Raw genomic sequence first — 24530 nt, forward strand, 5'->3', positions numbered from 1 at the left:
AGAACATGAAGCCAAGCCAAATATTGGGTTCCTCAGCCCAGACATGCTTTTAAATTGTACAGAACAAAAGACTTTAATTTATATTTGAGTTTAAAATTCTAAGAGCAACAATAAATTAGGCAAATAAACCTGTTGCCCAGGATCAAAAAAGCTCTGAGAGTGCCTAACTGGGAACATGACCAGCAGTTAATCTTCTAATGATCAGCGGAAAATAGACCACTGAAATACCCCCTGCTCAGAAGAAGCTTTCTTTAGTTTCTTTCCTTCTACCATTTTTTCCTAGCCAAATCACTCACTGAGAGCGTCGTTTTCTCATGGTGTGAGGTCAGTGCAGCTCTGCTCCTCACACTGAGCTACCTCTGTGGAGGAGTCGTGCTCCGAACCTCCAGCTCGGAGGAGGCTCTGCATGAGCCGCCTGCCCCTTGGAAACCCCCGGCCGAGCAGGAATCCCAGCTGTGCTCACACGCGGCAGGAGGAAAACAAAGAAACAGATAAATAACTCCTTTTGTAGAGCTTTGTTTTTCTGCTTTCCCTCCGCATGTGTGTTTCTGTGTGTACATATGCAATCAAGCTGTGACTGTTAGCAACTGGCTTCTGAATTTCCTATCACCCAAAGCTGAAACCTGGCAGAGCCTGACTTACCTTAGGGATAGGAAATCAGGAATGCTGACAGAACCTGCATATTTGAAGTAACCCATCTAGGGCTGCCACAAATCTACCTCGTAGGCTATTGCTTAAATACATCAGGAGCAAACCTTGAGTCAGGATTATACTTTTACTCACACTCCTGTGATGACCTAACATCTTAAAAGTAGCTGCCACCCTGAGATGGACAGCCAGTAGCTGAAATGCTGAGAAGCACCTGCCCAGTGCCACAACCAGCTTTGCTTCCCAAGGGTAAGTTATCATAAAATGCATGGTAGGAAAAGTAGGGGAAAAGACAATATTGAGCTAAAAGCAAGTAGGTTTTCTGTGGAAAGAATTGGAGTAACTGTAACTGCATTTTCATATTCAGATGCTGATCTGAGATTACTTCAGATGTTAAGAGAGTACCAATGAGAGGACACCCAAGAAAAGCAATATCCCCCAGCCTATCTAAGGGCATAGCGGAAACACTGTTCAAGCACAAGCAAAAAATATCTGTCATTCACTGTTGGTATTTCTACCCCTTTTTAGGAATGGCTCACTAAGCAGATTAAAGGTGCTGCCCCTGTGACTGCTTACCAATTACAATTACACACCACTAATAACAGGAGAAATTAAACATTCCCTGAATGAGTTCAATGCTGTGGATTATACATGGGAGTTTATATCTACACTTGAGAAGATACACAGAAATATGTGGCATTGCAAGCTCTGTCCCTGGTGTGAGATGGACGAGATGAAGCTAAGAGCATGCAACCCAGAATGAAAACACAGAAATCATTGTCCTGAAAACAACAGTTATGGCTGTCCATTTTGAAGAGAAGTATTCTGTTTTCTTCACAACCTCTGTCCTGCCCCATTCGGAAGCTCCACATCAAGCAAAGAGTGGGTTTCAATGCAGTTCTCCAGAATGGCATAGATAAAAAGCATCATCATTAGAAAACAGCAGTTCATGTGCTTCATGAATGTGCCTCTCTCTGTCAGGACCTGGTGGAACAGGACATGTCAAAGGTCAGCCAGTCAAGTGCAGGGATGACAAAATCATCATCCTGCAGTGTTGGCTATTCTCTGCTTCAGGTCTGTAGTAAGCATTGGGCAGTATCTAAATCAGGGCATTCCTGCAGGAGCTCCAAGGAATGACAAGGAAACTCACAAGGACCCAGGCAGCTGGAGATTACAGAAATTACACTCTCTGCTCAATTACAGAACTGGTCCTTGCTGTCCCAAAACCCAGTGTAAAGCCCTAAAGCACACCACCATTCTTTCCCCCTGATGTGCCTGCTTTCTAGCTAGCTGGAAAGAAGGGGATTTTTGTCCTGCACAACTCCAAGAAGCCCCTCAGAGCCCTCACTCCACCTTCCCCATGTGTAGTCAATGTACTCAAGCCTTGCAGGTCGGCTCCTGAGTTTGGCCCTTTATGAATAGATCACTATGCTGGCTGCTCCCAGACGTACACAGCCAGTTGTATGTGGTGGAGAATCGTAAGCAAGGGCAGGAATGCTTATTTGGCAGCCTTTCCCAGCCTCTGAGTGTCTACGGACTTCGTTTTTTCTTTCTTTTTTTTTTTTAATGTCTCTGTCACCTCATTTTTAAACTGGGTTTTGATCTTTGCCAACATAAATCAGGGAGAGAGAGTCACTCCAGACTGACATCAAGTGGGCATGTGCAAGCTTCAGAGGGCTGTGTCCAACCATCTGCACATCTTGCAGCAGATGGGAGCTGGGATAAGTGACCACACATTTCAACCTGCGGTCTCACCCCTTGGGAGCAGCTGGGGCCTGTTCCCTGTCTGTTAAGTCAGCAGCCAGGTGAGAGAAGACAGGTCACTGGTGAAGAAAAGAAACAAACTAAGAAGCCCTGCTATTTATATACAACCTGCAAGCTCTCACCCACTCTTTCCATATATATATATTATCTTGCTTCTGCAATTAAAACACATTACTTAAGGAGAATATAATATTTCATGTTGAAGAGTAAATTGGAAAGCTGTGGTTTTCATTTACATGAGTTAAACCCACAAGGGACAGCTGGAATGGCAGTTACAATTAGGCTGCCCATTAGGATGCATTAGATGACATTAACCCAAGACCTCTCAGGTCCACGACAAAGCCGTCAGGCTGCAAGGGAGTTTAAGAGCAACCTAGAGCTTTCTGGTGACACTCATGCTCAGTGCAAACATTGGAAGGGAGTTATTTTCCCTCTCCGTGACATGGCACATGGTCAGTGTTGCTGCTTCCAGACTACAGGGGCTTGGCATTTCTTCTAAAGCCTTTACAAGGCTGAAATCAAATGCTGCAACAACCCTTTCACTTCAACAGAAAAGTATTCCAGAAATGCTATGCAAAATGCACCAGCAAGCATAGCCAGACAAGGGTGTAACCAATCAGACTCCATTCCCAAATACTGCTTATTCATCCTTCCCATGCGTGGTTGTTAAGATTGGAAATTATCCATCTTCCTGGTAAAGAAAGAAATAAAAATATACTGAGGCATCAATCCACTGAAGTGCTACACAAGCACTACTGCTTTTGCACTATCTACCCTGGCTGCTTATCTAGGCTGTGATTTTCCTCCTGGGATCCAGCTTCATGAGTCGTCAAAGACAAACCATGAAACACCATTCAAGTATTAAAAGACTCATAGGAAGCTTGAAATGAACTTAAACGACAGAGTGCCTGCAACTCGGAGTACCTCCTGAGATTTCACTCACATAATAACTGAATTATTAACTAAAGAAAGAGTAGTGTGTGGAAAAATGAAGCCACTTGCTTGTATGTGGCTAGAGTTCTACAGGGATTAAGAAGATATTTAAAAATACCAACTTTTTTCCAAATGTCTCCTTAGTTATGAGAGGAGACTTGCCAATTGGAGATCATGAATGCTTTAAGGGAAAACAATCACTCACAACTAGATGCACTGCTGAGACATGTTTGAAGTCCCAGAGTCCCGACCCAGTCTCGCTTGCATCACACTACCTGATCCTCTTGAAATCACCAGCAAGCTCCTGTTTGTAAAGCTGCAGAAAATCAGTCATAGCTTTTCACAAAAATGCTGAGTTGTCCATGTCAAGAAAATTATAGAAAGTCAGGCTATGGGCGGGAGGGGGAGAGGGTTAGAAAAAGAGAGCATTGTTTATGGAACATGAAAAGCTCCAGCGACACAATATATGGAATTTGGAGGGAAACAGGCCCTCCTTTCTTTCTGTACAATTCAAATAATTCCAATGGCAGACTGGATATTCCCCAAAACGAGTTAAAAAAGCACAGGGCTGTCAAAGCAATTTAGAAAGGGAAAGCTGAAGTAAACATGGTGACTTTTTTTAAGCCTTAATGCTTGGAAGACCTGAATGTTACCCTAGTGTATGCTTTCCATAGAATAGAAAGAAGTAATAGCTGGATACGCAGACCAGTACAAGGAGACTGCTTGGGCATCTACAGAAAATGTGTGGAAGTACCCCTAGAAAAAATCTCATCTCAAGATGATAACACACACATCTAACTCTAATCCTATCTAGGTGGCTCTAGGTTCTGATTAAGGAAAACAAATCCGTATGAAGTCCTGCTACTAACTTGGAGTTGTTGTCTTCAGTAATGAGACTCTCCTACTCAACCAGGGTATTTTAAAAATCAGTAGAGCAGACAAACAGTTTTTATTGCATTCATGTTTCTGCTTTCATGAAGATGGGGATTTATCATTAAAAGTCATACTTTCCCTAACTCTATTCTGCTTGCTACTCTTTTACCTCCTTACTCCTGCCCCAAGTAAGAACTAACCCCTGAATCTGAGGGACTCTCTGGACCTTCTAATTTCAGGCAAAGCATTGTGCAAAGCATATGTAGGACACTATTCTCCTTTGGTATGGAATGATGGTTTCCATCATTTTGCATGATTCAGTTTTCACTGAGAAAAGGAGAGGTAACACTATTTCCACCTACCTGTCATTTTTATTTATATGCATGTACATGAAATTGTGATTAGATTATGGTAAGTATAATCTTGAATAATTTGATCTAAACATGTAAGATTAATGTAATCACAAGACCTCTATTCAGCTGGGTCTAGAGCAATTACACCCAGTAAAACTGCTTACTTTATATATAAACTTTATTCCTCTAAAGGCTTCTGTTCTTTAAAATATCATTTTCACAGAGTTTGTATCAAACACAAGAAAGGTTGCACACTTTGCTAATTCTGAGAGATAGTGAATTCTAGGTCTTGCTCACCTACCACTAGAAAGACTTACTGCCTGGTGAGCAATCTCACCAGGATTCAACTTGTTTAAATTTCTACACTAATGGATGACCTGAAACCTAAAAAGTCAATCTGTCTTCCTCTTGCACAAAGCTTATCATCTAACTCATTCTGGACTGGTGTGTTTGAAGGAATGGGGTTTGCTTTGTTACTTTTCTGAACTGCCTAGTGTGGTTTTGTCTGAGAAGCTAAGAATCCCAGCAACAAACTGCATCCATGTAGTCTGAGCTGCCTGCTGTAGTTCTTACAGAATGGGAGTATAAACTGGAGCATGGGAATCTAGGAACTAACCAACAATTCCTTTCATCTTGGAATAAAAAATTTCCTTCGATAGTTTTAATTATACTCAGGCAGACAATATGTTGCTGTTGGGTTTGGGGGGTAATCCCACTTTAGAACAGATTTGCTTAATTGTTTCCATAAGAGGAGAACTTGAAAATATTTCTAGCTTTTAATTAGAAGGTTGGCAGCCTCACTCTTAACTCCTTCTCAAATAACTCTGGATGTTGAGGCTTACAATAAGTTAATTTGACACGAGCACGATGCGCTCTGTAGAGCTCCTGACAGCCACGAGGTGTCTCTAGGAACTGTCCCAGAAGGGGTGTGAATCCTGGTTAACCAACGAGACAAAACCTGAAAATCATTCTCTGCAGAAGCCTGTTTTTTGTCTGCAGTTGTAAAAACTTTCTTTAATAAATGACTCCTAAAAGAGAGAGCATGATCTTGTCTATCAAAGAACTGCGCAGTACTAGAACCAGAGAAAATATATTTACAGAGTTGAAGAATGGTAAAACAAGGGTCTACATCTGGAAGCAGTAAAGGAAAACCTTAAATATGTTAGGAAAAAGTTCCAACAGTGGAAGTCACTTAGACAAAGGAATACGTTGCTAGTTGAGAATGCATGAGGCAAAGCTAGAAAGAGGTGCTTCAGAGATGAATTTTGAATTTTATCATAACAACACTATTTGGCTGTGTCATCAAGAGCATTAAAACCCATGCTGATCCTCAGAACTTGAAATCTCATAATCCAAAACCTACATCTGCATTCAGGCAGCAGCAAAGCACACAGAAAATTCTCTCTGCACAGAGCAAGTGGTCAGGACCTCGAATACTGCTGAAATAGAGGAAACAGTGCCTTTGTCAGGGAGAGGTCATTGTCCTGATAGTCACTGTGTCCAAGGAATTAGCCAACATGGACTTTACTGACCGAATCTCTTAAACATTACTCTGCACTGGCCAGTCAAACAGGCATAACAGAATGGGAACGGATACAGAAATTGTTTAGAACCAAACAGCAAAGCCAAACAAGAATTGCAAGCAGGAGCTTAAATTTTTGACTCAAAAGCTGAACTAGGCAACTCCTCTCCTTAGTGATAGAAAGAGGACATTTCTTAGGAGAAAAGAAAAAGATGAAGCCTCAAAGTCCAACCCATGACCACCTCTTCTGACTTTCTCCTTAACTGAAAGGGTAAGCTGGTTGTCTGGTGAGATCTGAGCTACAAAGAATGAAGTCCTGGAGCTGCAGAGATGCAAACCCAGTATTTATACAACAGCTTACCTTGGCCTTCCATGTATGTGATTTTTATTTCTGAAATGAACTCCAAGCTAGGACAATCCAAGAGAGATTTCCTTGATGAAATGTTGATGTGAAACTGCCATGTCCTGCCTCCCATATCATTGAACTGTACTTCAAGAATTTCAATGACCATGCACAGCATGACACTACTGATGCGGGCAGAGACCTGACCTGCTGCAAATCAGGTGTAATTACACATTAAGTAAGCTGAAAATGCTATTACTCTCCTGAGTAACATTCATCATCTCAAATGAATTTTCTATATTCAACAGAGGTAAAGTCCCCCTATTTCAAACAACCTTCCAGTCAGGCGTCCTGGAGATGTGTTAGAGCTCCCACCAAGGAGGCACAGGAAGACTTTCTTCTCCCTTGGCAAGTCTATCCAAAGCTGCTACAAGATTTACTTCTGTTGCTATTACAGTTTGATGGGGAAAACAGTATCTCAATAAAAAGTTAAAAATTAATCCTTTTCTATCTTTAATGTGTTGTTACACACTAATAGCACAAAAATTTCCAATTGGGTCACTCACCAGATTGTTCTTTTACTGATGAGACTCATGTTTTTTCTAACTTCTCATTAAATTTCAAATTGAGACATTTCAAGGAATGTTTCTTTCCTCAAATACAAAAAAAATTACATGAGCACTGTTTCTGTTTAAAAAAAAAAAGGCATTTTCCAAAAATAAATAGCTCTAATATCTTGCCCATCTTGCACACAGAGAACTGAACACAAAAGGCCACGTCAGGACTGTCTCTTGAGAGCCCAGAAAACTCCTGCATCCTCCTAACAGAGCTCTCCTGATAAGCTTGGATTAGTGCATGTAGAGCTCATGGAGTCCAGCTGGCCTAGGATGCTTCATGGATCATGGACAGGTATATCCCACATATGGAGAATGAGCAGAAGAAATATTGAGGGGCTGCTGCTATTTCAGAGCCTCATATACCCACCAAAGCTTTGTCTCATCCCACAAAATTTTCAGACACTTCAAGTTTATTCTCCTTGGACCCTGCATACTCCAGGCTGCATCCAGCTGCTGCCGAAGGAGCTGTACACTGTGTACTGCACACTGGGCAGAGCAGCCACAGGAGGTGACAGGAGTCTGGCACAACTGCCCCTGTTTTCCATTCCCTCTGCCCTGCAGTGCTGTCCCTTGCACCCCACCCCTACATGCTGAACTGCCACTCAAGCCCTTGCCTTAGCTGGCTGCTCTCCACTGCAGCAGATTCCAGTGGCAATGGTCCCGTTGTGCTGTGGATGGTTAGAGGCACCATGGGATGAGAGACACCAGCAGCGTGTAAGGCACAGCCCAGAAGGAACCACAGGGCCTCAGTGGGGCTCACTGGCCACACCAAATGCCAGCCTCTGCTGAGTGCAGAAGACTCCCAAGAAAGGACTAAAGTTTGAGCAAACACAATGGCACCTCTTACATTTGGACAAGCTGAGGTAGCCCAGGTCAGCTTAAAGCACCTCGTTCACTTCAGTCCTTTGTTTTAGACTTGGACAACCCTTTGCTCTTGACAGACTCCTCAGAAAGTGCCATGAGTTACACATAAATGCACAAGGCACATGGGGGTCAACATTACTGTCTTCTCTCAAACCAGGGGTCCTATTCAGGACTGCCTGCCAAACTGCTGCATGAACCTGATCACCCCTCAGGAATATAAACTCTTGGGAAGAGGAGGAGAACTGGACAAAGACGACCAAGGACATACTCTTCCATTGATCCCAAATGTAGTAAGGAATTCAAAGGGCTTCAGACAAGAGGAAAGGTGCATTTGATGAAATAAAACCAGTATTTTTACTGTTTTGATAAGAACGATGGATGTTAAAAGATCTTGGAAGGCATTAACTCTACTTCACACTGGAGTGCTGTTAAAGCCAGCATGGCAAGAGACTATAACCCTGTAAACATATGTTGTGTATTAGATTTTGATCTGGCAGCTTGCCTTAATTTTGTTTTTTTAAGACTCCAGCTAGTTCCAAATACACTTCCATGTTTGTGTTCCAGCAAATGAGCAAAAGACAGAATGCTTGAGCGATGGGGACAAAGAATACACTGGACTACAAGTTCATTAAAAAAAAAAAAAAGCCTCCATTAGTATTGGCACATTAGAAAGAGGATGACAAAAATATCAGCAAATTCTTTTTTCCATCCCTTTCTCCAAGCTTTTTGTTTTTTCTGGTGTACACTTCACAGCTGCTGAGAACTGTAATGATTTTAGTCTCTTCTCTCTGAATTATCAATATGGACAGAAGTGACAAAAGGACACCTTTCCAGCCAATTTTGTGACTCCCAACTCCTCACCAAAAAAGCATCCTCTGAATAGGAATTAGCCTGGGTCCCTGTAGGTGCACACGAAGAAATTCTTTCAAGAGGCGTTTCAGTCTGCTCAGGCTTGAGAGTTCCAGCTCATATAAACAAACACTGTTACAAGAGGCAAAGTTGATATGGATTTATGCAAGGAATGCATGGACTGAATAAGCAATTTGATAATTAATGGGGTTGACAGGCACTTTCGAATAGTACTCAAGTATGTGCAGACTGAATGTTTTCATATACAAGCTGAACCAAAGACAGTATTAATTTTTAACCCATTTTATACCTAATCACTGAGATGAAGGAAACACATGCATTTTTTTTCCTCTTGGGTATTAGTTTTGACCTCCCAAAACCTGACTATTGGGACATAAATCCTTCGCACTTAGTAGTATTGCACACAACAGACCTGTAGATGTCATATATAGGATGATTTTTTTTCTTAAAGACTGTTTGAAGAATGAACTTTCCGAGCATTGATTACTTCTTTTATGTCCCACAGCTTAAATGCAGCCGTTTTGCACTTAACAAAGAGTTGAGAGCTTAGTTGCATGAGTTCAGGGAATTTCTGAAGAGCCCCTCATGACTAAAAGAAAATTTATTTTATTACTGGCTTCCAAGCAAGCCAAACCACCGCTCCTACAAGCCCAGCTGCAGAAACTAAAGATGCTTAGTAAAGTCTTGAACAAAGCACTGTCCCACCTGGCAGGAGATGATGGTAATTTATTGTGCATGGAAGACATTGTGACATTTTGAACTGCACAGGGAGAATGGAGCAGTAATATAATTGCTCCCACACAGGAATGAGATACTCAATGTTTTCTCAGTCTGGAAGAGGTTCAGGGATGATGCCTTGATCTGTTTCACAATTTCACCCCTCTCAGGATCAGGAAACAGTCTTCTAATACATTTGGTTTATGTTCTCATACCCTAGACAACAGAATTATCTTCTAAAGGTTGTGTCCACAGAAGCCACCTACGGAAACAAGACTTGGTCAGTCTTTCCTTACCCTACACTCTCCTTCTCCTTCAGTGATAAAATCAGAAGGAGGATGTGGAGGTTTCAGTTCAAAATCGGGCACAAAGACAACCAAGACAGCCACTTTCTAGGGCCTCCATAAAGGCATTGAAAGATCAGAAGGGACTACTTGGAAACACACTGTCTCCAGTCAGTAAAGCTGTAAGTAATTGGAAAATACCTATTGAATGACCCCAGTTCTCCAGCAAAAGGTAGGTGAACTGTCAAATGGAGTTAGATTTGAGGTGCGTCAGGCCCATTATTCTGTCCAGCTCAACAGCAGATGCCTAGGAAACCATATATTAAATATATCCTCTGTTAAAAGCCTTGTAGATGGGGCAAAATTCTGGCAGCCTGCTGGGAACCCAGCAGCAAGTCAACTTGCTATGTCTGCTCAAACATCAAATGACACCGTGCTGCCTGCTAAGTGCTCCCACTCCAAGTCTGGCTGCAGCTGCCTTTGAAGAAAGGTGCAATGCCTTCTGCATAGATGTACGTTCTGAATAAAGTCTTTTAAAGCACGTGAGAGAGAAAACTGTCATCAAAATGTACCGAGCAATTACGGGTTGAAGGTTGAACTATTATTGCTTCATGCCCTCCCATTCCCCTCCCCTCCAGGGTGGGAAGAAAGGGGGAGGATTATTCATTTGTATTCAGGCACTTCATTAATGTTTATAAGAGAATCCAAACATGCAAGCAAAACAAGGACGAAACACTCGCGCCAGACGTGTGATGCGATAAATGTCACTGGAGCAAATATTTAGATCTGTTTACAGAGAGGCCTATTAAGTCCTTTTTGAAAAGCTGTGCAGTGTTGTGGCTTGGTTTCTGCCTAGCAGCTCCAGCGTAAACACATGGAAGATGGCTAAGTCTCTCTCTCTCATTTTGTTATGACATCTGGAAACCTAAGGAGGTTGGGAGAAGCCAACTGGCTGCCCTACTGTGATGTCTAGCTAGAGGGTCTGCCTGTTGAATGATGGCAGGACATGCAAAGTGGAACTGCTGAGTTCTCCAGCTCGTGCCAAAATCAGGGGATTTTCAACACAACAATCCCTCAACAAAGGTTGTTGCAACACACAGGACCTTGGTTCATTGCTAATGATGCAAGTCTATGCTCTCTGCCATTTTTCAAGACCATTTGCATTTGAGAAAAACAATTCCTTTAGTGGCTAAAATAGCAAAGAGGGGTGGAGCCGCTCTATTCACCAGGGATGAAGATGTGTCCTATAGTCCCTTGCCCAAAGAGCTGTAGGTTCTGGAGTTCACAATCAGCCTGGACTTCTCTAGATGTCCCCTTCACATCACCATGTCATCAACTCTAGCCCCTCCACATACAAATATTTCTTTTTCTAGAAGTACTAATAAGTTGAGAGGTGTAAGAGAAATTTATAGATGGAAAAATCATTGTCTTAGCCCCAGATGCAGTAACGTAATTGGGGAATTTCAGCCTCTGAAGTGATGCCTCAGTTTCCAACACATTATGTAAGGCCTACAGGTATAAAATTGTCTGTGTTGTGTATACAAAGACTCAGGGTTCTTTATCCACATGCCCAGCCTGCTTCCCTTCATTTTGGAAGGAATGGTGCTCAGGCCACACAGATGTACAGGACTCTGCAGAGTGACCTCAAGTGGTGCTGACTGAATTGAAACACTTTTAGTTTTCCTTCTGACTTAGTGAGTTTAGTTCACTTTTTTCATGGCACAAAAATTCAAGATGAAATCACAAGTAACTCTACTTAGTCTGGTTTTTAAGCCTATCAAAATCACAAATAAATTAGAAGAATACTGACTTACACTTCTTTCCTCTCTCATTCTCTTAATAAATTATTTATCTACCTGAAACTCCTTTCTGCATAAACCAGCAGGAAAGATATCTTGCCTGGTTTCAAGAGATACAGTTTTGGGTTCCCAGTACAAGGATTGCCAACTTGTTTGATTTGTTTTAGTGGGAACTACACTGAGCTTTGCCTCAGAGAACAGGGGAACAGGTGCCAAGTCTTTTAGGATTCTCCCATAGTTATATTCCAAGCTATACCCTCAGGTCTGAGCACTCTTGGGAAAACACAACTCTTCCTTTCCTGACTGATAATGATGGATTATTGATGTTACAGTTAAACTTGTTGTTCTCCTAAAAAGTATAAAAAGGTTGTGATAGTTCGTGTTTTAGAAGAACAGAAAAATTCATGCAACCACTCAGCTGAACAGTAAATAAACATTGGTTGTCCCTACTGTGTAACAGGGATTAATCTTTTCAGACTTAAGCATCCAAAAGATTTTTTTTTACTGCTGAAGTTTTCCTTTCTAATTAGAGTCCCTGATTAATTCTTGCAGAAAATGTGCGACAGCTTAGTGACTTGGTCTCATACCATGGTCCCTTCCATAATGCTACATTCAGCTATTATTCTCTGCTTTTGCTGTGTTATACTGCTCTTAATATACCAGACTCATCAGGAGTGCCAGGCCTCAAAACATTGTCAGTAGCATGCCAAACATCCACAGGGAAGAGAGAGGAATCCCTTCCCCTACTCTTGTTCAGCTACCTCCTGCTTTGGAGCTAACCCTTGGGTTATTTACGTTGTGTGACCTTGAGATGAATGGCATTTGGCAGGCCATCGGATGACTTTGTGTTTCAAATCAAACATTCTCAGTTTCTCCCACACTGACAATGGGAATAATTCCTGAATGCATTTTTGGGGGTGGTTCTTCCCATCTCATTGCCTGCCATGGAGCTCTTTGGTAGCTACGTCAGGGTTGGTGAACTTTAGCTTGACTTTCTTGTTAGACTCAAGTACCAAGTGGTGTGTGTGGTTTTCTTCTGTGGTTTAGTGCGTGTGTGTGTGTATGTGTGTATTTTCTCTTTGTCCCAGAGTGTCTGCACTGCTGGTATTAGAGCTACAATTGTTCTATATATAAAGCAAAGATCCCTTGAATGATCTGCCAAAGGCTTTATCTGTGAACAATCTTTTGTCTGTACTTGCTTTGCCGTTAACCAGTTTTGACTGTACTCTATAATGGCTGGAGTTGCTTTGCCTTAACTGATATGTATCAAAGAGAACTGCTAAAATTAACTGCTCATGAACTGTGTCCAGGATGTTAGATTAACTCATGTGGAATCCTTCACTGAACAAACTGATTTATGATGTGTTATGACATTGTTATTTGATGTGTTGCACAACAACTCAATTTAAAAAAATGAAGAGTGCTCCATTAATAAGAGATAAATCTTTCCAGTGTGATTCAAATGAATCTGCAGCAACTTTAGAGAGAATGTGATAAGGGATCTTGTGTGGGTTTAGTGATTGTGTTTTGCATTCTTAGGAATATCTTCCACTGGGATCTCTTTGTCAGTAATCACAAAACCAATCCAAAATGTGCCAAAATACATCACCTTTTGGGAGATTTTAGCTCTTTGTACTTCCTAAAATACAAAGGGGTACTACTACAAGCGATTCCCAACAACTAATACTTCCAGCTTGGAGAATGTAACAAGTTCAACAAAGATGCTTGCTTTCCACTTCAGAGCCATAATACACTGTAATCCCTACAGGGTACATCCATTCCAAGCTTATCCAGCCACAGTTAACACACAGCAAGTGCTCAGATCAGTCAGTTTAATTTTCAAGAAAAAGTCCCATCTTTGTACATTTAGATATAAATTTTGTATGTTTTCAAAGCAAGCACTATTCCATTACTGGAACATGAACCAGTGCAAACGCTGACCTTAAATTATGAAGTTCCTAGAGTGTGTTTCAGATGACTACATGTTAAAGGCTCAGATCTCTCTGGATACCCAGCTTCAATAAAAATTCCTTTGAAAGCGAGCTTGAGTTGTACACTGTACAGCATGTCTCATTTCACAGCCAAGCCACTCAAGTTAATAAAGAAAATCCTCTCTGGCTACACACAACTAGCTGGGTAAAAAGCTGGCCAATGCCAGTCTGCAGACAGGCAGATCCATAAAGTTGGACAGTGTTCCATGCCTGCAAAGGCCTGTTGTCTTGAGCCTCTCAACTTCATCTTGCCACCAAACACCTGGATTATTTCAGGATGGTATAACCTGGTCTCATGGACTGTGGAGGTATTTTCTCGTTGGTATTCTGGTACTGGAAAGGAGAAATGCTGAAAGAGCTGAACTGCATCCCAGTTGTTTGAAGGCTAAGCCATATATTGGCCATAACTTTGTATTAGAAAACTTGACTTTGCTCACTTCTGGGTGTTAGTGAGTTATCTGCTCCAATAGGCAGACAATGAGCTTTTTTGAGAATGTTCTTTCTAGCTTTTTCCTGTCTTAATCAAGAAATTTATTATTAAAAAGAAGGGCTTTTTGCATCATTAACTCTTATGAAAACAACACTTTTAGGCATTTTTTGCACACTTGTACCTCCCCTGCCCCTGTGATATCCCAAAAATAAAGAATTACTTCAACTTGAAAGCAAACTACAAGTTAGCATCCCACCTGACTCCCAGTATGTCAGGACCAGTTCCTCTCATGGTGTAGGGCTTAGCATTTTCACCATTAATAGTGCTGCGATCATTTTACCAGTGTTTTAGAATCAACAAGACACATTGGGACGTCCCATCACACCTCCTTCTGGCATAACATTTATCTCAATAATCATTTCTAAAACTGTAAATAATCACATGCCAGGAATACAAAGACATTCAAAAACTTGGGCTTGTTTCTCAAATCACCCTTTTGCCCTCTCCCTCTCTGCTGACTCTGCAAACTCCTGCACTGTGAGCATTTGGTCTCACATTTAAATAAATATTCCCCATCACTATTATGCTGTCACCTGTAATAGGAAAAGGCTGCAAGAAATCAAAGGAGAGCTAAATTTGTGCAGTGGCAGGAAGCGTACAGAGAATAATCAGTCTTCATTGTGATTGCTAACAAAAGTGAGGCAGCCTAATGGAGACCTTGGATTTAGTACAGTCTCTAAAATATTGAGGGGATACTTTCAAGACACAGAACTGCCTACTTGAAAGAAATACTTTTCCTGTGTTCCTCATAACTTGACTTTTATTAAAATGGAAAGAGGTTAGAAAATAACTGTAAGATTTGTTTCCTTTTTCTCATTCCTTGGCTCACTAAGTCTGATGAATATTGCTTTGCTGTATAAAGGCAGATTCTTCTCTGTTTTATATATTGGAGATATCTGTGTCTCCCAACAAGTGCCCCAATGGAAGAGTTAGGGTAGCAGCAGCAACTAAGTTTAATTAAATCTGATTGAAACATAAAGCATTTGTTTCTATTTCCTTAATTATGTTGATACAGCTAAGTAAACTGCCAATGACTGAATTCCTAGCTTTTTGCCCCATCTTAGCTAACTCCCATTTTGCAGGCATACCCAAGCATGAAGAACCCCTGGACTGGAATTCATGTGGAAGGCTTCATAACTTCCACACTAACTGAGCCTAGGAAAAGAAGATATCAGATTAATTTCTTTTTCTTTTTTTACAATCTTTTCTCTGTGTACTACTAGGAGTTTCTGGGGATGGTTCAGTGTTTTCCCTGGCTTCAAAGGGCTCTGGAATGGACACAACACACAGGATTCAGCCTGTCACTTCTAACACTGCTACCCACTGGCATGGGCTGATATCCTGATTTTGAGGAAGTCAAGAATAAAACTCACTTTTGACATCTCCAAGACTCTTCAACCCCTCAGCACTGTTGCAGTGCCTGGACGGAGATGATCAGCAGTGGTCCACTGATAATGAATCTAATTTTTACAATATTTCAGGGACGATGATTCCTTCAGGCATAACTGGCCTATGGGAGTCTATGTATGATGAGAAATGGGGTGTCCAGTACTATGCTAAACAACCCTCAGAGTGGAAAATCTTGGGTCTTTGATCTCATTCAAACCAAAAATACTTTTTCTAATGAGCCTCCTCTCAAGCCATACAACATCCATTTCAAAATGCTGAGCACATGGTTTTAATTTAAAGTTTTTACCAACTTTCATTTATATTGTGCTAGAAGTCCTGAAATTACTTGCACCAGAAGCTCTAAAATATTGGAAATTGAAATGTGAATGACTGGTGTTGGAATAACTAGTGATAAAAGCAGCAGACATGAGTGTGAATTCCTGCTTGAGCTTCTGACAGGTATTAACCAGGTCACTTTTCATTCTCCATGCCTTTAAATGACAATTAGATCAAATAAACAGTAACAATTATACAAAATAACTGCATTGTTCCATTGAGCACCAGAAAAAGCAAATTCATGGAGGTGTTGAGACACCACAACTACTAGCTGTTGTGATGGATACAACCAGTCTTACAGTTTAGTTTCATGTCTGTTCCCACTCTGCACAGAGCATAGTCTTGCTCCAGTTCCAGCCCAAGAACTGAGGTATTAAGTTCAAACACTGATATGTGCAGTTTTAAGCTCGGCAGGCGCCACTTTAATTTCTGGTGTCTCAAGCGGGATGGAAACTATAATGCTTTTGGGGTTACAGAAGGAGTATTAAGTTCAACAATTGTTGCAATGTTCAGAAAAAAATGTATTAGTAATTGCAACCTAGAAATAATTTGAGAGATTCAGAAAGATACTGAAATTGTGTCATCAGCCTACAGTGCTTTCTGCAGATATAGTGGCATTTGAGCATCTGTACTGGTTGTCTGCCTGGAAGAGGAATTTGGGATAAGTGTGAGAACACAAGGCAGATATGTTTCCTTGCAAAATGGGGCTCTTCTACCACTGACCCTTGAAAGTTAAAACCAATGAAGTTTCTAAAATACCAATCATTGCTGAAAATATCCATTTTTTGCTATAACTTAAACACTGCCCTCTGAGGATGCCAGCTTACAGTCATTCATCCAAGCAGGCAGGGAACCTCACTAATAAGACCAAAAGATGAAAGAAATCACACAAAGTTCCCATGGTTTAAGCAGTAACACTGTGATTTCTTCTGCCTTTTACCTGTCTCATCAACTCCTAACAACAGTGAAAACATTAATAAGGGTTTGCAGTGTAAAGCGTAGCACAGGGGAAACCTGTTATTTTACAGTAAGTCCCTCTGAAGTCCCTAAATATGCTTTGCCAGGAGCCCTGCCACTGATCTGCTCTCTGCAGGAGTGCAAAGTGAGTGAGTGCCCTTGTGTAAGATCATTTCTGGCCTTTGCAATCCAGGAACCTCTGACTTGCCCAAATGATGTGGGCTGCCTTTACAATGTGGATTGCTACTCACTAGGGAGCTGAGGGGAGCTGTTAAAGACTTTCTGAGAACTGTAGGTTGCACTATACTTCAAGTGGAGGATTTTAGGGTCAATGGTTCATTCTGTTTATAAGCAAAGCACTCTGGGCCTGGAGGCGGATCCTGACTGCTGCTGCAACAGCATCACAAAGTGACAGCAAATAACAAACAGATTGAAAATCATCACTGTGAAAATACCATTTACTAAACAGGGGCTAACCCAGTATCTACTAGGTTAGCAACTTGAAGGTGGCAAACACACACAGGAAAAAATTGCATGATTCTGTACAATTGGACTTCTATACACTAGTAAAGTTAAGCTGCCCCAGGTACAGTAGGGACTCCCCTGAGTGTCTGTCACTGTTTTCTGGGGATTTTGCCCTTTCAAGAACCATCTTACAAAGATATAATTCCTACCTAATACCAATTACAGGCAGCACCCATAATTTTGCAAACAAATCAACCAGCAGAGTCCTCCAGACCTGCTCGTGGGAGGCAGGTACACCTGCCTTGGGCTTGGATGTTACCAAGGAGAGTGTGAAGGATAAGAGGGAAAAGGAGGGCTCATACCCGACCTGTTGTACAAACACTTCTGGCAGTTCTATACACAATAAATAAAACAAATGAATCACCAGCTGCCCCTCGAGCCATCCTTAGTGACTGACTGCTTTCTTAATAGCCATCAAATGCCTGGGTGAGCCTTCCAAGGGGCTGTGGGGCAGGAGCACACAGTCACCGGCTGTACAGAGCAACACCTACATGTGGGTATGGGTATAAACATCAGCTGCTGATCCTTTCAGGTGTTACTGCCACTACTGTTGTTTTAATATTTGCACAGTTTCATCTTCAACAGCTCCCCTGGTGAAGACATAAAGCAGCTCCCACTAGTTATACGGAAGAATTTCTATTTTTGCTATATGAATTTCTACCCCGAGGTTAATTTTGCTGGGGGAATTTTTTTACCCTGGGGCATAAGGGGGTGAAGGGAATGATAGTTTAACAAAAGCCAGCACGTTGAAAACTATGTGCACTATGTATAGCTGTGTGAAATCAAACCCTTTAACAACATTTCTTTCAAAACATTCAGCAATCACAACAGGTAATGCTGTTCTTGATGACTCCTGATCTCTTCACAAAGCCTGAAATTCTATAAAAGCAAGAAGATGACATTTCTACTAGGCAAAAACCATTTTTATTTCAAAGTTTTTTTAAAAATCAGTAATACTCCCTCATATAAACTATGCAGACTATCAAAAGTCAGCTAGCTCTGAAACTGAGCCCTTTAATGCAGTTCAGAAAACTTTGAGCCCAGATCTTTCATTAGGACAAATAAGTACATTTATCTTGAAGTCAGTTACACTGGTCCTGTCAGCTTGGAGAATCCCAGCTTTGTGATCACAGAAATGTTTAGTTTTTCAAGAGGACAGGGCAGATTGAATAGAGTCCAGGATGTGACTCTCCTATATATTGCTGTGTATATTACTGTTTTGCCACTGAAGGTCCAGCTTCGAGGCTGCAGAGCTGTCAGTGACCAAACATGATGGACCACCCATCGGCCTTTTATTAACCAGCACTTGTTCCCCCCTCTAATCCTATCACCAGAGTAATCAAAGCTGCCATGTCCCAGGGTTTGATGGAACAGCAGGACCTGGGAAATGAAGACTGATTTTGTTAACAAAGTCATTCCTGCCCCATGAATGCTGTCTCATTGGTAGAAAGCGGGGAGATGAGGTTTATTTGTGCAGAGAATGAGGCGGCAAAGAAATGAAAGGGGGAGAATGGTGAAGTGTGAAGTTTAATCTGGCACAGTCTGAGGTTTCTTTCTTTGAGGCCGTCTCTGATCCAATCAACACTGGTTTGATATTTAACATCTCCCCCTGCAGTTGGAAATGATACCAGCCAGAAGAGACCGGAGTCAGGGCTTCCCAAACAGCCAAAGGGGAGAGAAGGGGGTGCTGGCAGCTCCTCACCAGCCTGACAGCTTCCCCACCAACAGCTTGGCAGGAAGCTGGACCCTGACACAAAACTTCCCCTACAAACACTGGGATTCAGGGCATCTGCTATGAGCTGAATGCAGAATGTCCCTGAGGAGAGCAAGCTTGGGATAGGATGGGATGGGAAAGGGATTTTAGTTCTAATCTAATCTAAACTAATTTAAGTTCTAAAGTGGAGGAAGGGCTATGAACACTGTCTGGGACTGTGGATCCCGCTGAGAAACAGGATCAAATACAAGAAAGACATGTCACCCACCTCCCCAGGGAACAGCAGTTTGGGTAGAGCAGTAAGACCTCCCCCTTGCTGACTGTACAGACCTTCAGTGGGGACACACTGCAATCACTCCAGGGTGATGAGGGTCCCGTGACAGCCCTGGGCCATCAGGGAGGATGCACCAGACCTGAGCAGCTGCAGGAGCCACCCTCACCTTCTCCTTACTCCAACAATAACCTGGGGAAAGCTTCCCATCATAGACCCACATGAGGGTCCCAAAGAGGAGAGAGAGTTTAGCCCTAATCCTAGCTGGCCCCCAGAAAACACAGGGATGAGCCCTCACAGCCAGTAATGGCTGCAGTGCCTCTGCCAGGATTCCACAAGAAGGCCTGGAATGTCATCTACCCCTCACCAATTCTCAGCCCTGGCCAACTTGATTTTGCCCTTTTCTGGCCACTTTCTACATAAACATCAGTGCTGTCAGACAGACTTGTCTGCTTCCTCTTCTTCACCTGCCTCAGTTCTTTCTGTCCCACTCCCATGAAAACCCTGAAAATTCAAATACCAAGGAGCTGTAAAACTTCAACCTGACCCAAGCCTGCTACTGATTCCCCTGCATCCAGGCTCCCAACACTGCCTTCTGCTGGGATTCAGACAACTTGACACCAGCTTGACCATACCCAGGGCCTGGACTTTGAGTGACCAGCAGCTGCCAGAGTCCCAGGAAGTGGGATAACACTTCCCCCCAGGATCCAAGCAGGAGGAGGCAGGAGGATAGGAGTGATGTGGAAAAGCAGCAGGAAACACTGTGCAAGGGTTTTAGGGTGAGCAGAGCATCAAACTACAAAGTTTCGGGGTTTACAATAGAAAACAATGCTCCCTGCCCTACCTGCAGGAGCTGGCTCTCCAGGAAGCAGCTAATTATATGAGCCACCTTAATCTTTTTATCCGGCTAAGACAATCAACATTTCAAAGCCACGCACAGAACGTTTCAAAGATCGTTCCTGGTCAAAAATGCAAGTGTATCCACTTTCTTTCAGAGCAGATCAAAACCAAGTACCACACCGGGACCACTCCTAGATTTCCTCCTCCTCACGGTATCAGATTAACAGATTTGGTGCATGTAGTCAGATTAAATATTTGCAGTAGCACAAAGCTGCCTTTGAGGAGAAGAAGTAGGGAAAAAAAGCTTTTTTTGTCTTTTTTTTTAATTTGCTTAGGGCAAAAATACTGGACTTTGGGGATGTGGGAAACAAAAGCATTGACGTGATTCAGCAAGGCTCAGTCCTAAAACCTGAATTCTGAATGCAGAAATAATGTGCAGTGTTCCTGTAATAGTAATGCTGAAAACAGGTAAAAAACCGCTGATGCCCTTAGCAGATTTGGGACTATAATTTATCACAGATGTTCTCATCAAACTGTGCAAACACCCTGCGAGACAAAAGCTGCTCAATTTCTGATTTCCATTTTAGTGGCTTTTAATTACGTGTTGCTTAAGGAAGGCTCCAAGACCTGGAATTGGGAGGTGAAACCTTGCAATACTAATCCACTCCACTAAATTAGCACAGTAATACACCAAGCAGTAGGACTGCCAGACAGTGTGATAACATTACAAATTACTATTGTTAAACAACTAGCCAGGTGTCAGGATGCATGGAAATCTAGAGGAAGCAAGAAAATAAATATCTGGTTTGTTTTGTTTAATTTTGTCTCCTGTTGTTCTGGTGGCCTTGTTCCCAGAAAAAGCTTCAATCTAGGAAAATTCCTCCTGAACACTGATCTATTTCAGCAACTTTGTCAATTCTCTCTAACAATTAAAATGGAATGTATTCTTTTAATCAGCACAAATGTTTTGCATAAATGACTGTCCTTTGCTTGCCAATAGCAGTAATACCTTTACTGGTCTTTTTTAGATTATTTTTGGAGCAAAATGAATGGGAAATTTTTGTTTCTACTTAAAAGTTGGACAGAGAAACAATTATGGTTAAGGGCAGCAGTGAGTTTTGCACTCTGTCCCTTTTCCTTTCTCTGTTGCTCACTCTCTCTGGAAAGAAAAAAATGTAGCATGATTCACATTTTAAAAGCTTCCAAGTGGTACATTTTTAATCAGGTGCTTTCATGTGCTTGACTCTAATGCCATTTTTGACCTAATACAACCAAACACTATAGGATGTCTCGAATGGTTAATTATTTTTACCTCACCTTAAAGAAGGGACTCAACAGAGAGGACAGGCACTTAAACCTTTCAGACAGAATAGTGTACAACGAATTCCTTGATTTGGATGTGTGCTAAATAGTGCAAAAGTCCTGAGGGGCTTTCTTCTAATTATTTTTGTTGATAAACAAGAAAATACATTCAAAAGTGTATAGAAAAACCTGCTCTGAAGGCTGTATGCAGAGTTAAGACTCCTAGTTGAAATATGGATGAACCAAATGCTAGTGAAAGCCAGACTTTTTCCCCTTCAAATAGCTCCTTCTGGACTTCAGGGGAGCAGGGGGTGAAGGCACTCTAAGGGCATTTTAATCACACCAAAGATTAGTCCTTTAATCCTTATTCCCCCACATCACCAAGAATTTTTTTGGTCAAAGTAGGACAGTAAGATAAGGCTGGAAATAGACCGATCGAAAACTAATGACAAAAAGCAAGTTAAGAATGAAATATCATAGCAGTAACTGACACCATCTTAAATCTCCCCCGGATTATTTGTTTAATTCCACACACGTTCATTTCCTCAATTTCTAGTAAATCTCACTTCACATAAACAGTTCCACAAAGCAAAGTCAATAGCTGTTACTGTGTTCCTCATTAATCCACTGAAATGAAATAGATCTCATGGCTTAGTATTTGGCTGTTTAAAGCTAAATCCATTGAAAGAATTCCGGAGTCCAGTTACACCAATAACTTTTGTTTCTTAACCTACATCCTTTTCTGTTTGCTGAAATTTACCTGCTCTAGAATGAAATAAACCCATGCAGAATTGCACACTCGATTTCCCCCAGTACAAAGGCAACATGAGCCACTTTGTTTTGACCCGGAATGACCACTAAAAAGACGACTGACAGTTTGCATGCACTTAAATCAATCTGAACAATGTGGAAATTTCTATTTTCATTGTTCATGCTTCATCCTCTTCCTGTCAAGTACCACAGAGCTGCTTTACTTCAAAACAAACAAACAAACAAAAAATCACTTTTTGCCCAACTCTGGGACTGGACGAGAAGCATGTAAGTTTCCCTCACAAGTGGCAGGCAAGCAGACACATACATTCACACCCTGGACATCTGCCTCTCAAATAAATTACACACGTGATAGACACGCAGCACTCCCCACACACATCACGGGGGTTCTGCAGGCAGAGCGGATCAGCATGGTGGAGAACAGGCAGCCCAGCACAAAAGCTGCTGAGGCCCACGAGTGACCACTCCGCTGCAGCAGGCTTGGGGTTCACCCCCATCAGCTGATGGAAGCGCGAGGAGAATACCCCCCATATCCTGGGATAAGACACGAGGCCCAGAAGCCTCCTTACCTGGGAGAAGTTGAGCCCGTTCAGCGGGTGACACTGCTCCTCCACCCGCTCCACCGCACCCGTCTTCTTCTTCATCCTCTCGGCCTCCTGGGCGAGGTAGAGATCGAGCACCGGCACCCCTCTGGAGCGGATGTCCGTCTCCGTCAAGGAGTTCACCATGAGCATCACCCAGACGGGCCTCTTGCGCTCCCAGTTCCCGGCGATGGCGTTGAAGAGGTAGTCGGCATAGAGCCCTTTGCCCCGCTGGTCCGGGGTCATCCAGTGGGGCAGCATCAGCTTGATGTAGTCCAGGTGGCGTTTGAGGCGGCGGTACAGCTCCCGGGGCAGCACGTCCTGCAGGTTCTCCCCGTGGGGCAGCATCTGGCAGCTGGCCAGCCCCGAGATGGTGTACGGGTCCGTCAGGTCCAGCTCGAAGTACACGCTGGAGCTGGCGTGGAAGGCGGCCTTGGAGTTGTCAGGGATGAAGTCCCAAACTCGCGTGTAGGGCACGTGGATGGTGCCGAAGAGATAAGCGGGGGGGTCACGGCGAATGGTCCAGAGGAAGGAGTTGAGCTCTCCTTGCTGCGGGGAAGACAGAGGGGCTGCTCAGTGATGGAGGGGCACAAAAGAAGGAGACAGCGATGCCACCCTCAGGGCTGCCCGCAGGGCAGGAGGAGCGGGCGTCCCGCTTCCCCCCTCTCCTCCTCGCACCAGCCCCACGCGGGCTCGCAGCGAGCAAAGCCCACGGGCACCATGAGGGCCGCGTGGGGCTGGGTCCCGCCGTGACCCCCGACTGCCGCGGGGACACGGCCCGGGCCCCTCCGCGGGGCACACGCGGGGCAGCGCCGCCTCACCTGTGGGGGCCACGCGCGCCCGCGTGCGCGGAGCGGGGTTGGGGTGAGGGGGGGTCCCTCCGCGCGCCCCCGTCCCGTCCGCGCCCCGCGGCCCCCGCGCGCCCCGCGGACACGCGCGCATCCCCCGCGGGCCGGCGCGCCCCCGGCCCGGCCCGGCCCGGCTCACCGAGCGGGGCAGGTCGCACTGCCCCGTGTCCATCTGCTCCCGCCGGGCCGCGGCGTCGGGCAGGAACCCCCCGAAGACGAAGCAGATCAGCGTCAGGTTGAGTTGCATCCCGCTTCCTCTCGGTCTCCTCTCTCTCCTTCCCAGATGAGCCTTTTTGGATTTCTAGGATCTTTTTTTTTTCCTCCCCCCTCCTCCTGCTCTTCCCCTTTTTTTTTTTTTTAGCCTTTTTTTTTTTTTTATTCAAACAAACTTTGCCAGTCCCATCTGCATCTGACAAGTGCAGGGGGAAGGACTGGCTGCCCCCTCCCTCCCATGCTCTCCCCCCTCCCGCCCTTTCCCACCCCCACCCCCTCTGGCTCCGGGCTTGTCAGAGGCGCTGGATGCTTTGGGGAGGACGGTTCTCATCGCCAGCCTCCGCCATGCTTTGGTGTTGCAGACCGGAGACGATCCTTCCCGCCCCGCCGCTTCGGGAGGAGGTTGGGAGGAGAGGGGCGGGGGGGGAGAAGAGGGGGGAAGCGGGGGGGAGAGCAGCCAGAAAGTAAAAAAAAGTTTAAACCCAAGATTTTTTTGACTGTTTTTTTTTTTCTTTAATACGGCGGTCCAGAAGGGGGTCCCGCGGCGCCTTGCGGAAGGCGGGCGGTGCTCGGCAGGGCGGCGGCGGCCCCCGCGCCCCGGCTCCGCTCCGCGCTCCCCGCTCCGGAGGCCGGACCCGCGCGCCGGCGGAAAGTTCCGCGCAGCCGCCCCGGCCCGCCCGCGCCTCCCGCCGCCTGCGGCCGCCGCCAGGGGGCG

General features: G+C 43.8%; 1 protein-coding gene across 1 annotated transcript in view; it reads right to left on the minus strand.

The window, feature by feature from the left end:
• TRABD2B (TraB domain containing 2B) overlaps window positions 1-23940 on the minus strand; it is a 258759-nt gene extending 234819 nt beyond the window's left edge. The window contains exons 1-2 of the mRNA XM_064720222.1: window positions 23742-23940; window positions 22743-23303 (exon numbers count right to left, since the gene is read on the minus strand). Coding sequence (XP_064576292.1) covers window positions 22743-23303; window positions 23742-23849 — 669 coding nt within the window. The 5' untranslated portion in view covers window positions 23850-23940. The remainder of the gene's footprint in view (window positions 1-22742; window positions 23304-23741) is intronic.
• Between the last annotated feature and the right edge of the window lie 590 nt (window positions 23941-24530).

The sequence above is a fragment of the Zonotrichia leucophrys genome, chromosome 8, assembly GCF_028769735.1.
Source record: "Zonotrichia leucophrys gambelii isolate GWCS_2022_RI chromosome 8, RI_Zleu_2.0, whole genome shotgun sequence".
NCBI classification, from domain to species: Eukaryota; Metazoa; Chordata; class Aves; order Passeriformes; family Passerellidae; genus Zonotrichia; species Zonotrichia leucophrys.